Source organism: Hibiscus syriacus, unplaced genomic scaffold (genome assembly GCF_006381635.1).
Source record: "Hibiscus syriacus cultivar Baekdansim isolate YM2019G1 unplaced genomic scaffold, ASM638163v2 tig00110480_pilon, whole genome shotgun sequence".
Taxonomy (NCBI): Eukaryota; Viridiplantae; Streptophyta; class Magnoliopsida; order Malvales; family Malvaceae; genus Hibiscus; species Hibiscus syriacus.
Window position 1 is genome coordinate 265,262 of NW_024062756.1, and position 19,091 is coordinate 284,352.

At 30.7% G+C, this 19,091-nt stretch overlaps 5 protein-coding genes and 1 pseudogene across 6 annotated transcripts; 5 read left to right on the forward strand and 1 right to left on the reverse strand.

Annotated features, from left to right (window-relative positions):
* The first annotated feature begins 62 nt into the window (after positions 1-62).
* Positions 63-2,701, forward strand: LOC120128461 (proteasome subunit beta type-2-A-like). The gene is made up of 3 exons (XM_039146151.1): positions 63-298; positions 396-519; positions 2,193-2,701. Exons 1-3 carry the CDS (start codon positions 141-143, stop codon positions 2,523-2,525), a joined length of 615 nt encoding a protein of 204 aa, XP_039002082.1. The 5' UTR covers positions 63-140; the 3' UTR covers positions 2,526-2,701.
* A 1,424-nt stretch (positions 2,702-4,125) lies between these two features.
* Positions 4,126-4,704, forward strand: LOC120128426 (17.6 kDa class I heat shock protein-like). Its single transcript, XM_039146102.1, has one exon. The coding sequence runs from the start codon at positions 4,126-4,128 to the stop codon at positions 4,702-4,704; it is 579 nt and encodes a 192-aa protein (XP_039002033.1).
* A 2,113-nt stretch (positions 4,705-6,817) lies between these two features.
* On the forward strand, positions 6,818-7,511 carry LOC120128418 (22.0 kDa class IV heat shock protein-like). Its single transcript, XM_039146093.1, has one exon. It carries the CDS (start codon positions 6,913-6,915, stop codon positions 7,486-7,488), a length of 576 nt encoding a protein of 191 aa, XP_039002024.1. The 5' UTR covers positions 6,818-6,912; the 3' UTR covers positions 7,489-7,511.
* A 3,642-nt stretch (positions 7,512-11,153) lies between these two features.
* Positions 11,154-12,219, forward strand: LOC120128409 (non-specific lipid transfer protein GPI-anchored 19-like). The gene is made up of 3 exons (XM_039146083.1): positions 11,154-11,537; positions 11,640-11,729; positions 11,948-12,219. Exons 1-3 carry the CDS (start codon positions 11,210-11,212, stop codon positions 12,064-12,066), a joined length of 537 nt encoding a protein of 178 aa, XP_039002014.1. The 5' UTR covers positions 11,154-11,209; the 3' UTR covers positions 12,067-12,219.
* A 2,176-nt stretch (positions 12,220-14,395) lies between these two features.
* LOC120128411 (non-specific lipid transfer protein GPI-anchored 19-like) lies at positions 14,396-15,324 on the forward strand. Of its 2 annotated transcripts, XM_039146087.1 has the most exons (3): positions 14,396-14,924; positions 15,021-15,086; positions 15,157-15,324. In XM_039146087.1, exons 1-3 carry the CDS (start codon positions 14,615-14,617, stop codon positions 15,288-15,290), a joined length of 510 nt encoding a protein of 169 aa, XP_039002018.1. In that variant the 5' UTR covers positions 14,396-14,614; the 3' UTR covers positions 15,291-15,324. The 2 variants fall into 2 exon arrangements, with proteins under 2 accessions (XP_039002018.1, XP_039002017.1); XM_039146086.1 differs by having other exon boundaries at positions 15,021-15,324.
* Positions 15,325-16,176: 852 nt separating this feature from the next.
* Positions 16,177-16,748, reverse strand: LOC120128399 (annotated as a pseudogene).
* Positions 16,749-19,091: the final 2,343 nt, after the last annotated feature.

Sequence of the window (19,091 nt, forward strand, 5' to 3'; positions counted from 1 at the left end):
CACTATTTTGCCACTCCGAGCGACTTCTTCCTCAAGACAATTACATTAAATACAGAAAATAGACAGACGAAACTAGAAACCCAATAGGGAAGAATAAAAAAGGCGAAAAAGTATAAAAAAATCAACAGATCGAAGTGAAAATGGAGTGCGTGTTTGGTTTAGTAGGCAATGATTTCGCCATCGTTGCGGCGGACACATCGGCGGTTCACAGCATCCTCGTCCACAAATCTAACGAAGACAAGATCATGATCCTCGATTCTCACAAACTCATCGCCGCTAGCGGTGAACCCGGCGACAGGTTCCCCTCTTTTCTTTTTCCGTATAAATCTAGGTATATTTATTCGTCATAATAAAATTTTAATATTTTTTTTTGTAACTTTCTGTTTCTCCTACAGAGTACAGTTCACGGAGTACATTCAGAAAAACGTGGCTTTGTATCAGTTTCGAAACGGTATTCCTCTGACGACTGCCGCTGCTGCTAATTTCACTCGCGGTGAGCTTGCCACTGCCTTAAGGAAGGTATAAAATTTTCTGGCTTGTAGTTAGGGTTTTAATCGTGTTGTGATTATGACTAATTTAGAACTTATGTTGGCATTCTTTTAGTTGAAATTTTTGTAGAATTTTTAGGGAAGGTTTAATGAATTGGAGATTTAGGCTTCTATAATTGTAGCAATCGCCATGTACAATAAAGCTTTACCATGCCCTTAAATATGTGAGGACAACATTACTTCTTTTCCCGTTTTCTGCATGTCACATTGGACTAGAGATGCAGCATTCTTAATGGTGACTTAAATGAACTGCGTAGCTAACCCATTGGAGAGTCTGTACTTGCTTGGAAACCACTTTCTCTGCTTGCCTAAACAAATTAATTTTTATTACTGGATGTGTTTATGATGTTTAAGGTTGGATACCGAGTCACTTAGATGTCTCTTATAGTCTTCTCAACCTCGGGTTTTATTTGGCCTTTTAGCTGTATGTTTCGGATTTCATGTAACATACTAGACTTATAAAATGATGCGATTTCCTATTCCAAGTCTTCTTGAAAGATATTCCTGTGAATATATGATTTCATTGGGAAGAAGCAATAAACCTGATATCATCTATGAAAGTTGGGCATTGGAACTTGGGTAGGACATTTGCTTTAAGAAACATGCTAGTTAAACTACGGTCCTCGAGAGTTTCTCCAAAACAATCATCTGTGCTTGCTTTAACGGGAATCCTTGGAATTAGATAGTTATAATACCATGTTAAGTTGACAATGATTCAGAATAGAGTTGATACTTCTATTGCACGAAACATGACCCTATGACTCCTCTCTTCAATTAAGTAGGATACTAGAATGTAGTTTTTGGTAGAACAACTTTGGAAGCTTTATGACATTAATCCTTGTTTTTGTGGAAGATCAGGTTAGAACAGTCCAAGGAATTTTGAGTACAATGAAAATATTTCATTATGTTTTGGAGTTCCGATGTTGAATTAAAATATCTTCTTGTTCTTGACGCCTCTGTTATTTCCTTATCTGGTTGACTGTTTCGTGTTGGTGCTCAGTGCACTTATTGCTCTTTAAGGTCCTGGAGTCTTGCAAATCTAGTTCTGAAGTTCCTTCAATTCTAAGGTTTTTTCTATGTTTATTTTTAGAGTTTATATTTTATGCACTGATTGTGGGTATATACACTGTCAGTGTGTCAAATGATGTTATCTCATTAAAAGTTTTGAGTTTTGAGTTTTGAGTTTTGAGAAACTAGTATAGATAATTTTATTTTCAAGGAGGAATCATCATTTGATTCATTGACAGTGTTAAGATCTGTATATTTTATGTGCATTGAATGTAACTCCTTTTCTCATGACCTTTGTTCAACCAAATTGATTTAACAAATTCATGAAGGGAACTTAATGCTTACGTTTTTAGTCTTGAACCATGATGTGGATATCTTGTGTCCTTTCGCTGCAGTAAACCCTATCCAATAGTTTTCATTTAAATTTTTGATTTTCAGTTTCAAGCTTTTGGTAATTTCAGCAGGTATATGTATTTTTGTTGCCTTAAGTGCCTTAGAACATACAGAAGATATCCATGTACGAGAAAGATTTTTTTAGTTCTTTACTGTGTGCCATGAGAATGCTGAATTTGGTCCTTTCTCACCTGCTTCCTCCTCTTTTCTACTACTGTTAACAATGACATTTGGCTTTTCCAGAATCCATACTCTGTGAATATCCTTCTGGCTGGCTATGACAAAGAGACAGGCCCGTCTCTGTACTATATCGACTACATTGCTACACTTCATAAAGTTGATAAGGGAGCATTTGGTTATGGATCCTACTTCTCTCTAGCCATGATGGACAGGCACTACCACAGTGGCATGACAGTGGAAGAAGCCATTGATTTAGTCGATAAATGCATAATGGAGATCAGATCAAGACTGGTCGTGGCACCACCAAACTTTGTCATCAAGATCGTCGACAAGGATGGAGCAAAAGAGTACGCCTGGCGTGAATCTGTCAAGGATGCCGCCGTTGCTTCATCCTGAAGATATTTTTCGTGGACTTGCTCTTCCGTTCTGAACGTTTAATTTGCATGTACCGATAGGAATCGTGTCTTGGCAACCAAAACTAGTGTTAAAAAAACTATTTACCTATTGACTTGATTATGTTCTTAAGTGGAAAAGGATTTGGAAATTTGATGATACTTTTTATACTTGTTTGCAATGATCATTATGATGTTTACAGGCTGATAGCAATTTGAGGGACATGAGCAATCTTAGGCCAGTCTTCACCAAATCATTGTATAGTAATGATGTTGTCTTTGGGCTTTTCATCGGCTTCAATATGAAGTGTTGCTTAGATCTTTTGGGTTTTCTGATTTTTTTGGTGTCAATATTCCTAGGCCCTTATAAATTTTGAAAAGGAACAAATCAAAATCATCAAATGTTCAAAGAAATCTATAAAATTATAAAATATTAAAAATATATAATATTCTAAAAAGTAAATTAAATTATAAATTTCAATCCTCTTTTAGGTGGTTTAGCAAAATGAAACCCAATTCCCTTATATAATATTCTTTATTTGAATTTTGACGTTATAAAGTTAATTAAGTTAAAAAGATTTTGTCTATAATGAACATTTAATAACACATAAATCTGAACTAATCCACTAACAAATTAAATATCAGGTGAATATACAATATATTATATTTATATATGTGTGTCGTGTTTTTATGATATATTACATTTGCATTGATTGTCATAATGATTTATTTTATAAAATAATTGTGTATTATATTATATTATATTTGTATTGTCTTAATTTATTTCATATTTTATATTGGTAAATTGAAAAAATATTATTAGTCTAGGGTGATTAGAATATAGTATCTGTTTAAAAATTTTATTAGCCCATTGACAATGCACAATACCTTATAGACATAATTATTCGAATTCAAATCCTCTAAGAAAAACAACATTATCATTTACCATTGAAACCACATTTTAAATTGAAAAAAATATATCTTTTTATTGTATACAATTACTCTCTTATCTGTTTTTTTTCTTTTTGAACAATTTCTACTTAAGAGAAAAGAATAATTTTACTTCTAATGAGTATTAAACTCATAATCTAAGAAAAATATAAGGTGTCAACTAAGAATTTTAACCATATGTTCTAGATATTGTTGACACTTTCTTATGTGTTTGAAGTATAGTAAATTTATTTAACACTTGCACTTTAATAATAAGTTTAATGTAAATTTTTAAGCATATTTATATTATGTTGAGATAATTTTAGTGTCATTTTATGATTTATTTATTTTTCATAATATTTTCCAATGATATATTAATTTATTACATATCTTAATTTATGATTATCTTATTTTTTATTTATTATAAAATTAAAATATCATAGGGAAATGATTTTAGTTAAAATGAAAGTAACAACCCACCTAAAATATCCTACGTTTTTTACGGACCTTAAACAAACATGAATAATTCAAGAGAAATCCCTTTAATATATATATATATATATATATATAATCAACACTTCACATTGAGAAATCAGCAACAAAGCTAAGCAAATTTTCCAATCATCCTCAACTGTTCAGCAATTTTGTTTCATTGCTAAATTCCCATGACGAAAATGGCCATAGGTCTCACCAAAGCCTTCATTTTTGTAATGGCTGTTATGGCAAGCCAAGTGAATGGTCTGATGCCCTACACAAGGCCTTTATGGGGCATGAACATGATGATCCCCGAAGATCCATTTAAAATCATCGAACACACACCGCTCAACATCGCTTCTATACCGAAAGCGACGGAGACAATGGCAGCAGTGTCATTGGCTCGTTGCGACTGGAAAGAAACCCCACGGTTCCATGTCATCGACCTCGACATCCCTGGGATGAAGAGAGAAGATTTGAAGATCGAGGTCGAAGAAAACCGGGTGTTAAGGATCAGCGGCGAGAGGAAAGAGGAAGAGGAAGTGGAAGGACAGAAATGGCACACGGCCGAGAGGACTAATGGGAAATTCTGGAGACAATTCAGGATGCCTTCGAATGCGGATTTGGATCATGTCAGGGCTCATTTGGAAGATGGGGTTTTGAAGATCACCGTGCCGAAATTTGCCGATGAGGCCAAGAGGCAGTCTAAGGTTATCGACATTGGTTCGTCGGCTGGTTCCGGTGAGGATGTTAAGACCATCTCCAAGGCTTCTCAGTAGTGGTGACAAGTTTGGTTTTTTATCTTGGTTCTATGTGAATAATTGATTAATAATAACTTATGTTGTTTGTTGATCGGTGAAATGGTGTTGCATGTTATGTTTTGCTTGTTCCAAATCGGTCCCCATATTTTTCAAATTGTTTGATTCATTTTTTTTTTTGAATAATTTTCTCCGTTAACTTCATTTAAAAATTAGGCATAACCAAAAGTTAAACCTTAAATCTCTAACTTTTTTGTTTGTTAATTTGAATATTTTTTCATAATTGCTCGTCAACTTTTTTTATTATTAAACTAAGTAAATTTCATTACGATAATGTAATTATTAGAAATTATATCTGATGCCACTATTGTGGACGTCTTTTGGGGCGATTGCCTTCTATTTAGCTAGGCCTTCATATGACAAAATATTTTATATTCAGATTAGATTTGGATAGAACAAAAACCTAACCCAACTGGATTTGTATTTAATCAAGTGATAAATAAAATATTTAGATTCAAATTTTTATCTAAATATCAGATCAATATAGTCTCTCTTTTTTTTTATTTTTTATTTTTTGAAAAGAATAAAGTTTAACTATAAAAGTTTACAACGGGCTCAAGCCTGACTTATCACTGTTTAGAAGAAGACCCGTATATGGGCCTGGGCAGAGGGCCCCAATCAAAGTAAAATTAATTTTTATATTTTTTCTGTAGAGGCCTCCAATCAAGGTTAAAATTATTATTTTTTCTTGCCAAGGGTCCAATCAAGATTAAAATTAATTTTCATATTTTCTCTGTGGAGGCCTCCAACCAAGGTTAAAATTAATTTTTCTTTTTCCTATCGGGAGTCCCAACCAAAGTTGAAATTAATTTCTTTTTCCCTGTCGAGGCCCCAATCAAAAAAAGTAAAACTAATTTTCTTTATTTTATTTTATATTATAATGCTTAGACTTATTTTTTTCTTTTTTAATAATTGGGTTGATCATTCATTAATAAAACAACACAAAGATTAAAAATTACAACCGTAAAAATAACCCAAAAATAAAATTTAAAAGTGAATATTATTTCAATTTTCGTTTTATTTAATAGAGTCATTATTAATGATTATCCTCTTAGTTTTCCTATGCTCTTGATGTAACTAGTAAACCATATTTATGTTCAATGGTTGTTCTCTTTTGTTTATATAATGAGTCGTACGATCAAAAAAAATTATTATTTTGTTTGGATTATATTTTTTAAAAGTTGATAATTCTCTTTTTGATATTTTTTATATTTGAATTTGAATGTGGTTATCAATTAAGATACAAAGGTTAAAAAGCCAGTCAAACTAAGTTAAATATATTTTATTAATTTATGATTGTGTTTTAATTTTATTTATGTATATTCTGAATTTTATTATGTTTATAGCTTGTAGTTGTCAATTTTTTTTCTTTTGTTAATTATGAAATGTAGGTAAGAATGTATTATATTGTTGATTAATTTATATAAAAGTGGAATAAAATTTTAACGTCAAGATTCAGATGCTATTATTATATATTTTTTGCTTCATATTTTTATGATATAATGTTACTACGAAATATGTTTCTACTTGTTGAGGAAAAAAAAGAAAACGAACACAAAAATTAGTACAATTACAAAAGGAAATTTTAGATAAATTTTTGTATACCTAAATTTATTTATTTTTAATATTTATTATTAGAATCCACATTTTCGAATTCGTCCCGGCCATCAAAATTTCAGAAACATATCTATTTAGAAGCTAGAGGAGGTCGAGAGGTGGTTCCTCAAAGACAATGGTGCTGACGTTGTGAATGTAGTCTTCCTTTAATCATGTAAATCGTTCACTTGAATTTAATTTAAAATTATTTATTAAAATTTAATTTATTCATTTTAAATTTAAAAAACAATTTTATCATTTCTTTAAGCTTTAAATTAAATATAACCCATTTGTGAATGTTATAAATTCACATACGGGTAGTGCAACACGTGTCGTCCGAAAGATTAAGATCTGGAAACTTCAATTTTCTCCCGGAGAATTCTCTAACTTATTTGCAGTCTCAAAACAACGAGAACAATCCGGAGAAATCTCTTCACCGTGAGTGTATATATATACTACACAAACTCAAATCATTATGTTGTGAAATCACTAGTGCTGCTCAGCAAAGTTGTTCGATCATCTTACACAAAGATCATCAACAGTTTAACAATCTCGTTTCCTTGCTAAATTCCCATGACCAAAATGGACATAAAAAATCTCACCAAAGCCTTCGTTTTCCTCATGGCAGCAACCATCATGGCGAGCCAAGTGAATGGTCTGATGCCCTACACAAGGTCTTTATGGGACATGATGATCCCCGAGGACCCTTTTAGAATCCTCGAGGATACACCGCTCACCATCCCCAAAGGGACGTCGGAGCCGGTGGCTTTAGCTCGAGCAGATTGGAAAGAAACTCCGCAGTTCCATGTCATCGTCCTCGACATCCCGGGGATGAAGAGAGAAGACTTGAAGATCGAGGTAGAAGACAACCGGGTGTTGAGGATCAGCGGCGAGAGGAAAGAGGATGAGCAAGTAGAAGGGGAGAAATGGCACAGAGCCGAGAGGATTAATGGGAAATTCTGGAGGCAGTTCAGGTTGCCTTCGAATGCGGATTTGGATCATGTCAAGGCTCATTTGGAAGATGGGGTTTTGAAGATCACCGTGCCGAAGTTCTCCGATGAGGCCAAGAGGCAGTCAAAGGTTATTGACATTGATTCGTCAGGTGGTTCCGGTGAGTATGTCAGGACCACATCCAAGACTTCTCCGTAGTGGCGATAATGTGTTTCGTTTTTATTGACATTAATAGTAAGTTTATGTTATGCCATGTAAGTCGATCATGATGAAATGGTGATGCACGTAACGTTTTGTTGTAATTTTAATATATAAATATAATAGTAATAAATTTGAGATCGTTGCTCATGTTTTGTTTTATTCTTTTGATGGAGAATTTAGCAAGTAATTTGGTTAAAGAAAACAACGGAGATGTGTTACTAGTGAACTTGGACCTGTTATTTACGTTGGAGTTTTACAATTGATGGTAATATCAAATGTCATATATAAAATGACTAAATGGTTAATATCACATGGTAATTTACTTATAATTTAGTTCAATTTAATTGAAATTTTATTAAAGGCTAATATATTATCTTTAAAGAATAATTATCTTTTTATATTATATTTAAATTAATAATTTTATTTTATGGTTAACTGTATTGATGTTACTTTTTATTTAATTTAATTGTTTTTATTTTTAATTGATATAGTAGTTAATTATATTGTTACACAATTAATTATGTTAACTAAACAATTTAGAGGGTGAATGAATAATGTTAAATATGAGTAATATTAAATTAAATTATAAAATATTAAAGGTATATTTATAAATTAGTTAAAATCTAAATATAATTTAATTAAAATATAATATATATATATATAATATTAATTTTTAGGGTAAATTATATCATTGACAACATAATTATTTATTCTTTTTACTTTAATCAATGATTTTTTAATTTTGTCAATCAAATTATTTAATTATTTAAATCTCACCAATTAAGCCAATGGATGAGATGATGTGTCAGTTAAGAAATTTTTTATAATTATATATTTATTCTTCATTACTTACAAATTTTATTAATTTCGTTTTAATTTTACCTAATTTAATAAATTTATTCTTCAATCAAATGATGACATGTGTCACTATGTGATTTGATATTTTTCTTAATTTTTTTATTTAATTTAATAAAATTTTTATTTAATCAAATGGTGTCACGTGTAATAAATTGAATGAATTGAAAATAAATTGAATCAATAACCGCTGAAAGTGACGAGGAAGCAAACACTCCAACCATTGGGTTGCACAATTCAAATGACAAATCTATCACGACATAATATATATAATTAATGATAATAAAAAAGGAAAAATGACTTAGTAAGAATTCCAACGTGGAATAATTGAATAATACAATAATATGGTATATATGTACAAATATTATAATTGATTAATACATGAATGTACTTTATTTATATTTTAAATCATTTTAATGAAAAATAAAAATTATTTTCATATATTATAATTGAAATATAACAAATAGTTTTGTTGACTTGGAATTTTTCTGATAGTTGATGGCTTATCATAGTAAACATTTTAACTTATGCATTGACTTGTTTATATCCCGGTTAGATTAAGAATTTTATATTTTATTATTTATTCATTATATATTTGAAGAAAATTTATGAAAATTTTGATTTTCTTTAATTGATCTATTTTAATATAGAGTTATTAAATAAAATTAGAATACAATTAACGTTATAATATTTTAAAATATAAGATATGATACATTTAATTTCAATAACATTAGAATAAGGAAAACAATTTATTAATTTAAAATATGTAAAATGATACATTTCAATTATAATATATTCAAATGCACTTTTATTTTAATTTTTGCATTAAATGTGATTTAAAATATAAATAAAATATATTCATTTATTAATCAATTATAATATTTGTTTATATATATTTTATATTTTCATACTATTCGATTATTTCATGTTTGAGTCCTTATAAGGTCATCTATTACCATTAATTTTATTATAAATTATGTAGATTATGTTTTGTATATTAGTCAAATTTAGTGGTCTAGTTTAGTAGTTTGGGTGTTCAGTTTTTTGGCTTGTGTCATAGGTTCAAACCCCACTTGCAATAATTATTGATTTAATTTATTTTTCATTCATTCAATTGGTGACATGTGGCATCATTTGATTGGATGGAAAATTTATTAAATTAAAAATATTAAAAAATTATCACATAGAGACACATGTCACCATCGAATTGAGGATTAAATTTATTGAATTAAATAAAAGTTAAGATCAAATTAATATAATATGTATGTAATGAGGACTAAATGTGTAATTATATAAATTTTATTAACTGCCACATTATATCCTCCATTAATATTTAACGGCATGTGGTTTGATTGACAAGATTTGAATAGTTAGGTGACCCGATTGATAAAATTTAAAAATCGATGGTTAAAGTAAAAGGGATAAATAGTTAGATGATCAATGATATAGTTTACCCTAAAAATTAATGTTTTATAAATATTGTATTTTAGTTAAATTATATTTAGATTTTTAACTAATTTATAATTATATGTTTAATACTTTGTAATTTAACATTTTATAAATTAATTTAATAGTGTTCATAATTAACGATGCTCATTCGTGTTCGTCGAACGTTGCAGCATCATCCTTAAGGTAAAAACCAAAACGAAGGAATAAATGCTTAGTGTAAGATTTTTTTTTTCAGTATTGCTTATTTAGGAATCATATGCAATTATTTGGTTAATGTCAAATTGGGACTTTGAGTCATTTAGGAATAAACTGAGCAATGGAAAATGAAAAATATCTTCCGCATTTGATTAATCATCTTTTCTTATAAGAATAAAGGAAGAATTTTTCTCAAATATAAACTCGACATTGATATTAATAAAGATTCGACATTAAAATTCTTTTTATTACAGATTTAATCAGAAAGTATAGATACACATTTTCAATGTAACCCTTGCTTGTTTATATTATATCTTAGGAGTAAGTACAATTGGACTCATTCGAAAAATTAGTTTTTTCGACTCGAATTGACTTCGAGTTGTAATTTCATAAATTTGATTAGACTTAAAAAAAATAAGTTTAAATCTAGCTATAAAATACAACTCGAATAAATTGAAATTTGTAGTAATTAGTAGATTGATTTTCAAGTTTGAGTCTCTTGACTCTGTATGATATATGTATATCATATATGAAAAAAATTATGAATAACTATATATGTATTATATATGGTTATAAAAAATATTTAAATTGAAATCAAATAGTATCATAATATTATAAAAATATAATAATATTATAAATATTTATTCTAAATTTAAACAAAAATTTAAAAATTTAACTTGGTTCGATCAACACTCATCCTTGTTACACCCAGTGTTAAAATGAGATGTTCTATTCTTCTTGAATACTTCCATAAAAAGAAGTTTGTTATTTATTAACCAAAAGGAAGTTTGTTCTCATTATTTCATCAACTCGTCGGTTTAACTCGGTGGGATCTTCCACATATTTCTTCAATCATGAAGATTTTACTAAATCTCTTCGTTCGAGTTGCATTCGGAGTACCTTACTTTCACGCAATTGATCACATGGTTCAACAAGCAACCATAGTAGTTGTGTGTGGTATTATGTATGTTCATATATACAATAAAGAAAAAAAGTTGATCCAGTCTTAATTCAGTCGACGTAATTATTATTGTAATAGTTAAAAGGATGTATATTCGAGTGTGTTTAGAGATTTGAATATTTAATAATTTAAAATAGCAAGGGTTGAAGTTCTCATTTTCTATATAAACCATTTCCCCTTGTAACCCTAGAGTCCACCTCAAGCAACACGATCTACAACATAGACCATATAGTCCCCTTGTACCCTAGAACTCATCAAATGGCGTCAAGGAAGATAACCCTTGCGGTAGGTCTAGTGATGGTGATGGTAACCTTGCTATGGGCTAGAACCATGGCGGCCGAACCAGACTGTATCGATGTGGTAATCACGATGGCTCCATGCATTGATTACGTGACCGGAAACTCCTCCACCCCGTCCGCCACATGCTGCTCACAACTCGCTACCGTCGTTCGCTCTGACGTAAGATGCCTTTGCATGGTGCTCAATGGAGGTGGTCCGTCATTAGGGGTGGAAATAAACCAGACGCTTGCTCTGTCACTTCCTAAGCTTTGCAATGTGAAAACTCCACCTCCTAGCAACTGCAAAAGTAATAATAATAACAAAAAAAAGGCCAATTATGTTAAATTTTGCGAAAATATTTATACTACATTACTTTTCATACTAATTGTGGTATGTGATTTTTGGGTAGATGATGCAAACGGAACTTCACCTTCAGTATTTCCTCCTGGTTCTCCTCAAGGTTTACCGGATACCCCAACCAGCAATTCATCAACATCAGGTGCAAGTTCTGTGGATGATACCAAATTACTATTTTTCAAATAATATATAGATCATTCAACTATTCGAGTTGGAACTTTATTTACTCTATAAAAAATATCGACAGACACGCAATACAAGTACAATATTAGAACGAAGATAATTGATCTTTTAGAATTGAGAATTGTGAAGAAATTGAAGCTGAGAAACTGGATTAAAGTGTTGATATGAATGGTGCAGGTGGATCTAAAACAAGAATAGCTTCTCCAAGTGCTGTTATCTTGAAAATTCTACTTCAGTTCACCTTGCTGTTGCTGCCCATTGCTCTCTATTCTTCAACTTGGACTAGTATCTTCTAAGGCTCCTACGGATCATGCCTCTATAATATCATATATCCACCAAAACTCAAATTCCATCATATTATGCGTAAGTTGTGGATGGAGTTATTAGACTCTAATTTGATCAATTTCAAGTTTTTGTATTTTTAAATTTTTGAAATTTCAATTTTTATATGAACGGTATGGACACAATATGATTAAATTATAAGGATCTAAGATGATCAAATTAGAGAAAGAAAAACTGAATTTAGTCAATTTACAACTTAAGCATTGTACATGGACTAATAGCAGAATTTGACTTAACATATTTAACTACTATCGTTTAGACCAGGATTGAAATTTCAGAATTTGAAAAACGCAGACTGAAATTGATTAAATTAAAATATTGAGTCTAAATCTACAACTTGTAAATAATAGAAGAACTGATTATTGAATTTGACCCGAACAACTAATTTAGTATTGTAATTTGATTATAGGGTAAACTACATGGGGACCACCAAACTATAGTTAAAAATCATTTTGACCACTAAAGTATCAACTTTATCAATCAGATCACCTAACTATTTAAATGCTTCAATCAAACTACCGCCATTAATTTTAAATGGAGGTGGTGATGTGTCAGTTAATAAAATTGATATAATTATTTATTTGATCCTCAATATTTACACATTCTATCAATTTAGCCACCATTTTAATTCAATCAAATAAATTTAATATCCAATTAGATTGTGACATATGTCATTAAATGATTCGAGGAGTATTTTAATTTTAGTTTATTTAATCTATTTATTTACCTATGTGAAGGAAAATAATTGAAGGGAAAAATATTTGTTGCTGAGTGGATTCTATTTATTTACCTATTTGAAGGAAAATAATTGAAGGAAATAATATTTGTTGCTGAGTGGATTCGATCCACGGCCAATAGGAGTGTCATCACGGGCACAAACCAATCAGCCAACATATATCATAACCAAATTATTGTAATCTAACTAGAAATTTTTAGAAAGAAAAAAATGAAGTTAAAATGAAAATAAAAGTTTTCGAACTTGAAACTTTATCACTAGTCCAAACATATATTAAGAGCATAAATACAACATTGTTTTATATATTATTAATTTTTATTAATGGGTGTAATTTACTCTAATATTAAATATAAATTTTACATTTATTTTTGTTATTGTATATAATATTATGTTTATTCTTTTAAAATATGAAATAATTGTATACTGCTTTTAATAATTTGAATTAGATTACGGTTTTTAAATTTTTTAACGATATTTTTTTTATTAAAAAAAAATTGTTGTAATCTAACTAGAAAATTTTAAAAAATATATATTAAAAAGCATATTCTTTTTGGTGTGATGTTTAAGATTATCATAAAAAGTGTATATATTTTTTAAATATTATATTTTTTAATATTTTTTTATTAAAAACAAAAATGTTATAATCTAACTATCATAAATAAAAAAATTAAAATTAATAACAAAAATAAATACAAAATTTATATAAAAAACATAGTATTGAAAAGTTGTAATCTAACACAATATTCTCAAAGATTATCTAACTAAATTAATAATTAAAAGTTTTCTAACTAAGAATTAGAACAATGTTGTAATTAAACTGCAAATATATGGTTAGTCTAGTGGTCAAGGTGTTTCCATCTTTGATTGAGTTTATGGTTTGAAACCTTCTCATTAGCATTTTAATCAAGGAGTACAATTTATTGTGTAATGCACCATTAATTACATACAAACTTGTATGTTATCTATAAAATGAATTTAAATTCCATAGAATCCGTGCATCTTTCAATTCATCTAACATTTTCTTTACGTCAAGTCTATGCTACAATTAACGCTTTAGACTCCATGAAATTAGGATCGAAACTAGGAATGAAATTAGGTGAATCAATACCTTAAACCACCAACCATCATACGTGCCCTCCTACCATTGTCGATGATAATGACTTTCTAATGTTTTGTTTCAAGGTATGCCTTAGATGATAGGTCCACATCATACGTCAAGTTTAATGAAAAAATTGATACACCCTTAAAGTTTAATGACTAAATTAACGTCGTTTTAAGCATCAATAGTCACACCAAAATAATGTCATTTTGAAAATGTCACCACATCATTTGAATTTTCGGCCCAGTCACATAGTTGAAGTTAAAACCCAAATTTATGGCTATAATTAAAGAAATTAAAATTTCAGTGATATAGATTATATACCATCTAAAATTAAGTGGTATTTGGTGTAATTTACCCTAATTTAAATTTTCTGATTTCTCATACGGTATACTTTCTTAATCCTTGCATCTTGCGTCAAATATGCAATATTCATCAGTTGAATATATGTATATATAAAGAGATAGGTGACCCACAAAATCTTCCACCATTGATCAGTTCAAAGAGATACACCTGTAGTTGGTCATCTACGACTGCCCATCATTGCATACTCTCCCTATAAAAAGCCTCACAATTGCAAAAATCTGCAGTAAATCAATACAGTCTGCAGGATTTCTCCAAAATCACCATAATATATGTATCGAGAGAACTGACGAAGAGCGGAAAGATGGCGGAAAAATATCTTGTCCTGTTTCTAGTAGTAGGTATGCTTTGTGCAGGGGCCACAGCTAAGTCGGGTTGCACGAACGTATTGATCGGCCTATCTCCCTGTTTGAATTACATCACCGGGGCCTCATCGACCCCGTCTCAACAATGCTGTGCGCAGCTTGCCATCGTCGTGCGTTCATCGCCGCAATGCCTGTGTCAAGTCCTTAACGGTGGCGGTTCGTCTCTCGGGATCACCATCAACCAGACTCGAGCTTTGGCCTTACCCGACTCGTGCAATATTCGGACCCAGCCCATCAGCAGCTGCAATGGTAAGGATGCACTTAAACAGTTACATATATGCATTTCAATTCTTTTTAACCTCAACCTCAGATAATTTACTCAAAACTTTGCCTGCATGGTACAAGCTGCTTCTCCGCCTCCAGCAGACTCTCCGGTAGGATCACCGGAATCCGGGAGCATTACACCGACAGGTATCGTAATAGTTATCATCTCATTGATTTCTTCTTTTGTCACTGAATTAAACATTAAAAATGGATGCAGGGGATGGATCGGAAAGTGTACCGTCCGCACGGGAGGACGGTTCATCGGACGGAAGCACCGCCAGATTGTCGCTGTCGTTGTTCGTCTTCCTTCTGTTGACTACTTCATATAGCTCGATCTTCTTGTCACAGTGAATCTTGTCTAGTTTGCCTCTCACGGCACTTGTTAGCAAATATTAAACGGTGTTCTTGATTTGCTACTTAGTTTCACTTCCCTTATAGTTGAAGATACATGTAATATATATATATATAATGAATTTGTTATTTGAATCTTGTTATTTTTCTGTCATTTTATCATTATATTTTCATTTGGTCATCGTTTTAGTTATTTATTGTCATTATTAAAACAAAATTAACGTTCTATTTTCATTTGGTCATCGTTTTAGTTATTTATTGTCGTTATTAAAACAAAATTAAAGTGGCTCAATGAGATATCGACACATGTTAAAACTAGAGATTTTTATTTTAAAATTAAATTTATTTGAAATTTTTTCGAGTCGAGTTGAATTTATGAAATTTGAGTCTAATCAAGTCGAGTTTTCTATAACCATATACAATATACATATATATTATACTTTTTCGTATGTAATATACATATATCATGTACAGTTGAAAGACTCGACTCGAACTTGAAAACTAAATCATTAATTACTAAAAATATATTAATTATTCAAGTTTTATAACTCAATCTTTATTTGAAATATTTCCGAATCGAACTAAATCGAGTCAAATTTTTTAACATCAAATTGAATAGAATCGAGTTAAATTTTTTAAAATTGAATCAAATTAAAAATTATTTTTTTAATTGAGTCTAATTTTACTCCCCTAAACAAATCCATAACAAAGAATTGAATTTTCACACACAGGCAAACAAAAAGGAACTAAGGGCTGAGTTCACTTATTGTGATCCATTTTGCTTTTGGTCTAATTCCTACAAGTGCCAGCCACCTTACTTTCCAATTAAACAATTCCCAGTTTCTCGCCTACAATACTAACACTTCATCGGAAAACACTCTCACCACTACTGAGAAGTCTTGGAGGTGGTCTTAACATCCTCACCGGAATGAGCCGGCGAACCAATATCGATGATCTTAGATTGCCTCTTGGCTTCATAGACAAACTTCGGCATGGTAATCTTCAAAACCCCATCTTCCAAATGAGCCTTGACATAATCTAAATCCGCATTTGAAGGCAACTTGAATTGCCTCCAAAATTTCCGATTAGTCCTCTCGGCCATGTGCCATTCTGTCCTTCCACTTCTTGCTCATCTTTTCTCTCGCCGCTGATCCTCAACACCCTATTGTCTTCTACCTCAATCTTCAAATCTTCTCTCTTCATCCCGGGGATGTCGAGGGCAATGATATGGAACCGCGGGGTTTCTTTCCAGTCACAACGAGCCACTGCCACCGGCTCCGTCACTTTCGGGATGGAAGCGACGTTGAGCGGTGTGTGCTTGAGGATTCTAAATGGATCTTCGGGGATCATCACGTCCCATAAAGGCATTGTGTAGGGCATTAGACCATTCACTTGGCTTGTCATAATAGCTACCGCCATTACAAAAATGAGGACTTTGGTGAGATTTCCTATGGCCATTTTGGTTGTGGGAATTTAGCAATATGAAGTGTTGATTTGTGAGATATATATAGGTTGAAGCAATTTCTCTTGAATTATTCCTTGTTCGTTTCAAGGTCCGTAAAAATATGTCTAAAAAGATTTTTAAGAAAAATTGAACTTTTCAAATTTTAATTATCTAGATGGCACATGTTGATTTGAGGATTTATTAATTTTATTGTCTAAATTACTCATTAAATAGTTTCAGTGATAAAATGAATATTATTCTTTTTTTAGAACTCGAGTTCGAGTAATTGAGTCTGTAGAATATGATATCAATAGGTTTAGAAAATTTTTAATATATACTACTTTGTAATCACGGAAGACTTTGAAAAACAAATAAATAAATATTTTTAATAAAATAATATTTAAAAAAATTAATCATTAATTAAAATATGAATTGAGTTAAGAAAAAAATATAGTAAGATGACATTATTTGACTCGACGTATCAATTATATTCACGGATGAAATATTGAGGAGAGCATGAGGGAACATTGGCTTTCCTAAAAATTTAAAATTATCACACTTTTTAGATATTTTCTTTGTACTTTTTATTGATAATTTATCTTTATCTCCTAGAATTTTAGAAATTTATTTCCTCCATAAATTTTTTTTGTTTGTCCCCTCTAACATAAAATCTTGTGTTAGTCCGTGTATATATGCGTTGAATATTAGGATTAGAGATGTTTAAAATCTTTAAATATTAATTTTATATAATCATTTTTATTTAAAATTTAGGTTTATGAAGATTTTATTAAAGAGAAATTTGAAAATAGAGTAAAGTCATATTTAGATTAAAAAAATTATATCTACCTCAATCCAAATAATTATTATAATATTTTTATATATTTATAAATAAGTATTATAATGCTTCTATGTGTGTGTTAATTTCATATTTATCAAATAAAGATTTTAAAAATATATATATGTTAGGCTAATACTAGCTTTTATTTTAAAATTTGATATTACTCATGAAATAAGTTACTTAAATAATTGTTATCCTTAGAAGTCTAAGATTTAACATTAGAGACTGTAAATGTGTTTAAACTTTCATTTTTAAATGATTAATTTTTTTTAAACATATATTACTTTGTTTTCCTAAATTAATAAAAAAAATATGAATCCAAATAAGTAAAATACCGTTAAATATTGAAATAAATAAAATTTTAAATGATTTTTTTAAATTTTTGAATAAGATCAAGTCAAAAAAACATCGACCTCTCCCACCTCGTTCTCGTCCCTAACAAGGATACAGTAGCTAACAAAACTCCATAAAACCCAAAAGATCTAAGCAACAAAACCCAAGTTGAACAAAGCCTTTAAATAAAACAAGGATAAGAACTTGAGAATCAAACAAGTCATCGTCTACGTCAACCTTGGATTCCTTGTTTCTCATCTGACAATAACACAGCTTATGCTTCCCTAAAACACAATTGCAGATCAAATAACAAGCTTTAAACTTCACTTTATCTATAATCTCCATCAACCCTTTTTCCCATAAACTCAAACATGGCCGAGGCTTTAGCTTTCGAAGTAGCAGCAACTGTGTTGGGAAAACTGGGCAGTGCTGTTTTCCAGGAACTTTGCTCCATCTGGGGTGTTCGAGACGAGCTCGAAAAGCTCGAGGACGTGCTAATGGTTATTCAAGTTGTGATGTTGGTTGCTGAAGACCAACATATGTATAACCAGGAGATTACCTTTTGGCTACGAAAGTTCAAAGGTGTTTGCTATCAAGTGGAAGATCCGTTAGATGAAGTTGAGATTGAAGAACTGAGAAGGGAGGTCCTTGGACGTGGAAGCACCGGAAGAAAGGTACGCCATTTATTTTCTAGCTCCAATCCATTAGCGTTTCGTGTTTGTATGGCACGAAAGATCAAAAAGGCAAAGGAGATGTTGGATGAGATTGCAACTACTGAGTCCAAATTTAATCTCCTTAAGAGACGTCCAGTTAAGAATGTGGTTCATGGTGAGAGGGAAACCTACTCCTTTGTCAAGACATCTAATGTGATCGGTAGAGAAGAAGATGAAAAAAACATCATACACTTCTTAATGAATCCAACCGATGGGGAAGATATGCATGTCCTTCCTATTGTTGGAATCGGTGGTACTGGGAAAACTTCCCATGCCCAATTGATGTTTTAACAATGAAAGAGTAAAGAAGCATTTCGAATTTAGAATTTGGGTGTGTGTTATAGAGGATTTTGAAATTAAACAACTCATGATAAAAATCATCATTAAATCTTCCACTGGTATGGAGTGTATAAGGAGGAGGGAAAATTCTTTTGTTATAAATAAAGCCATCCTCCTCCTTAGTTAATCATCCC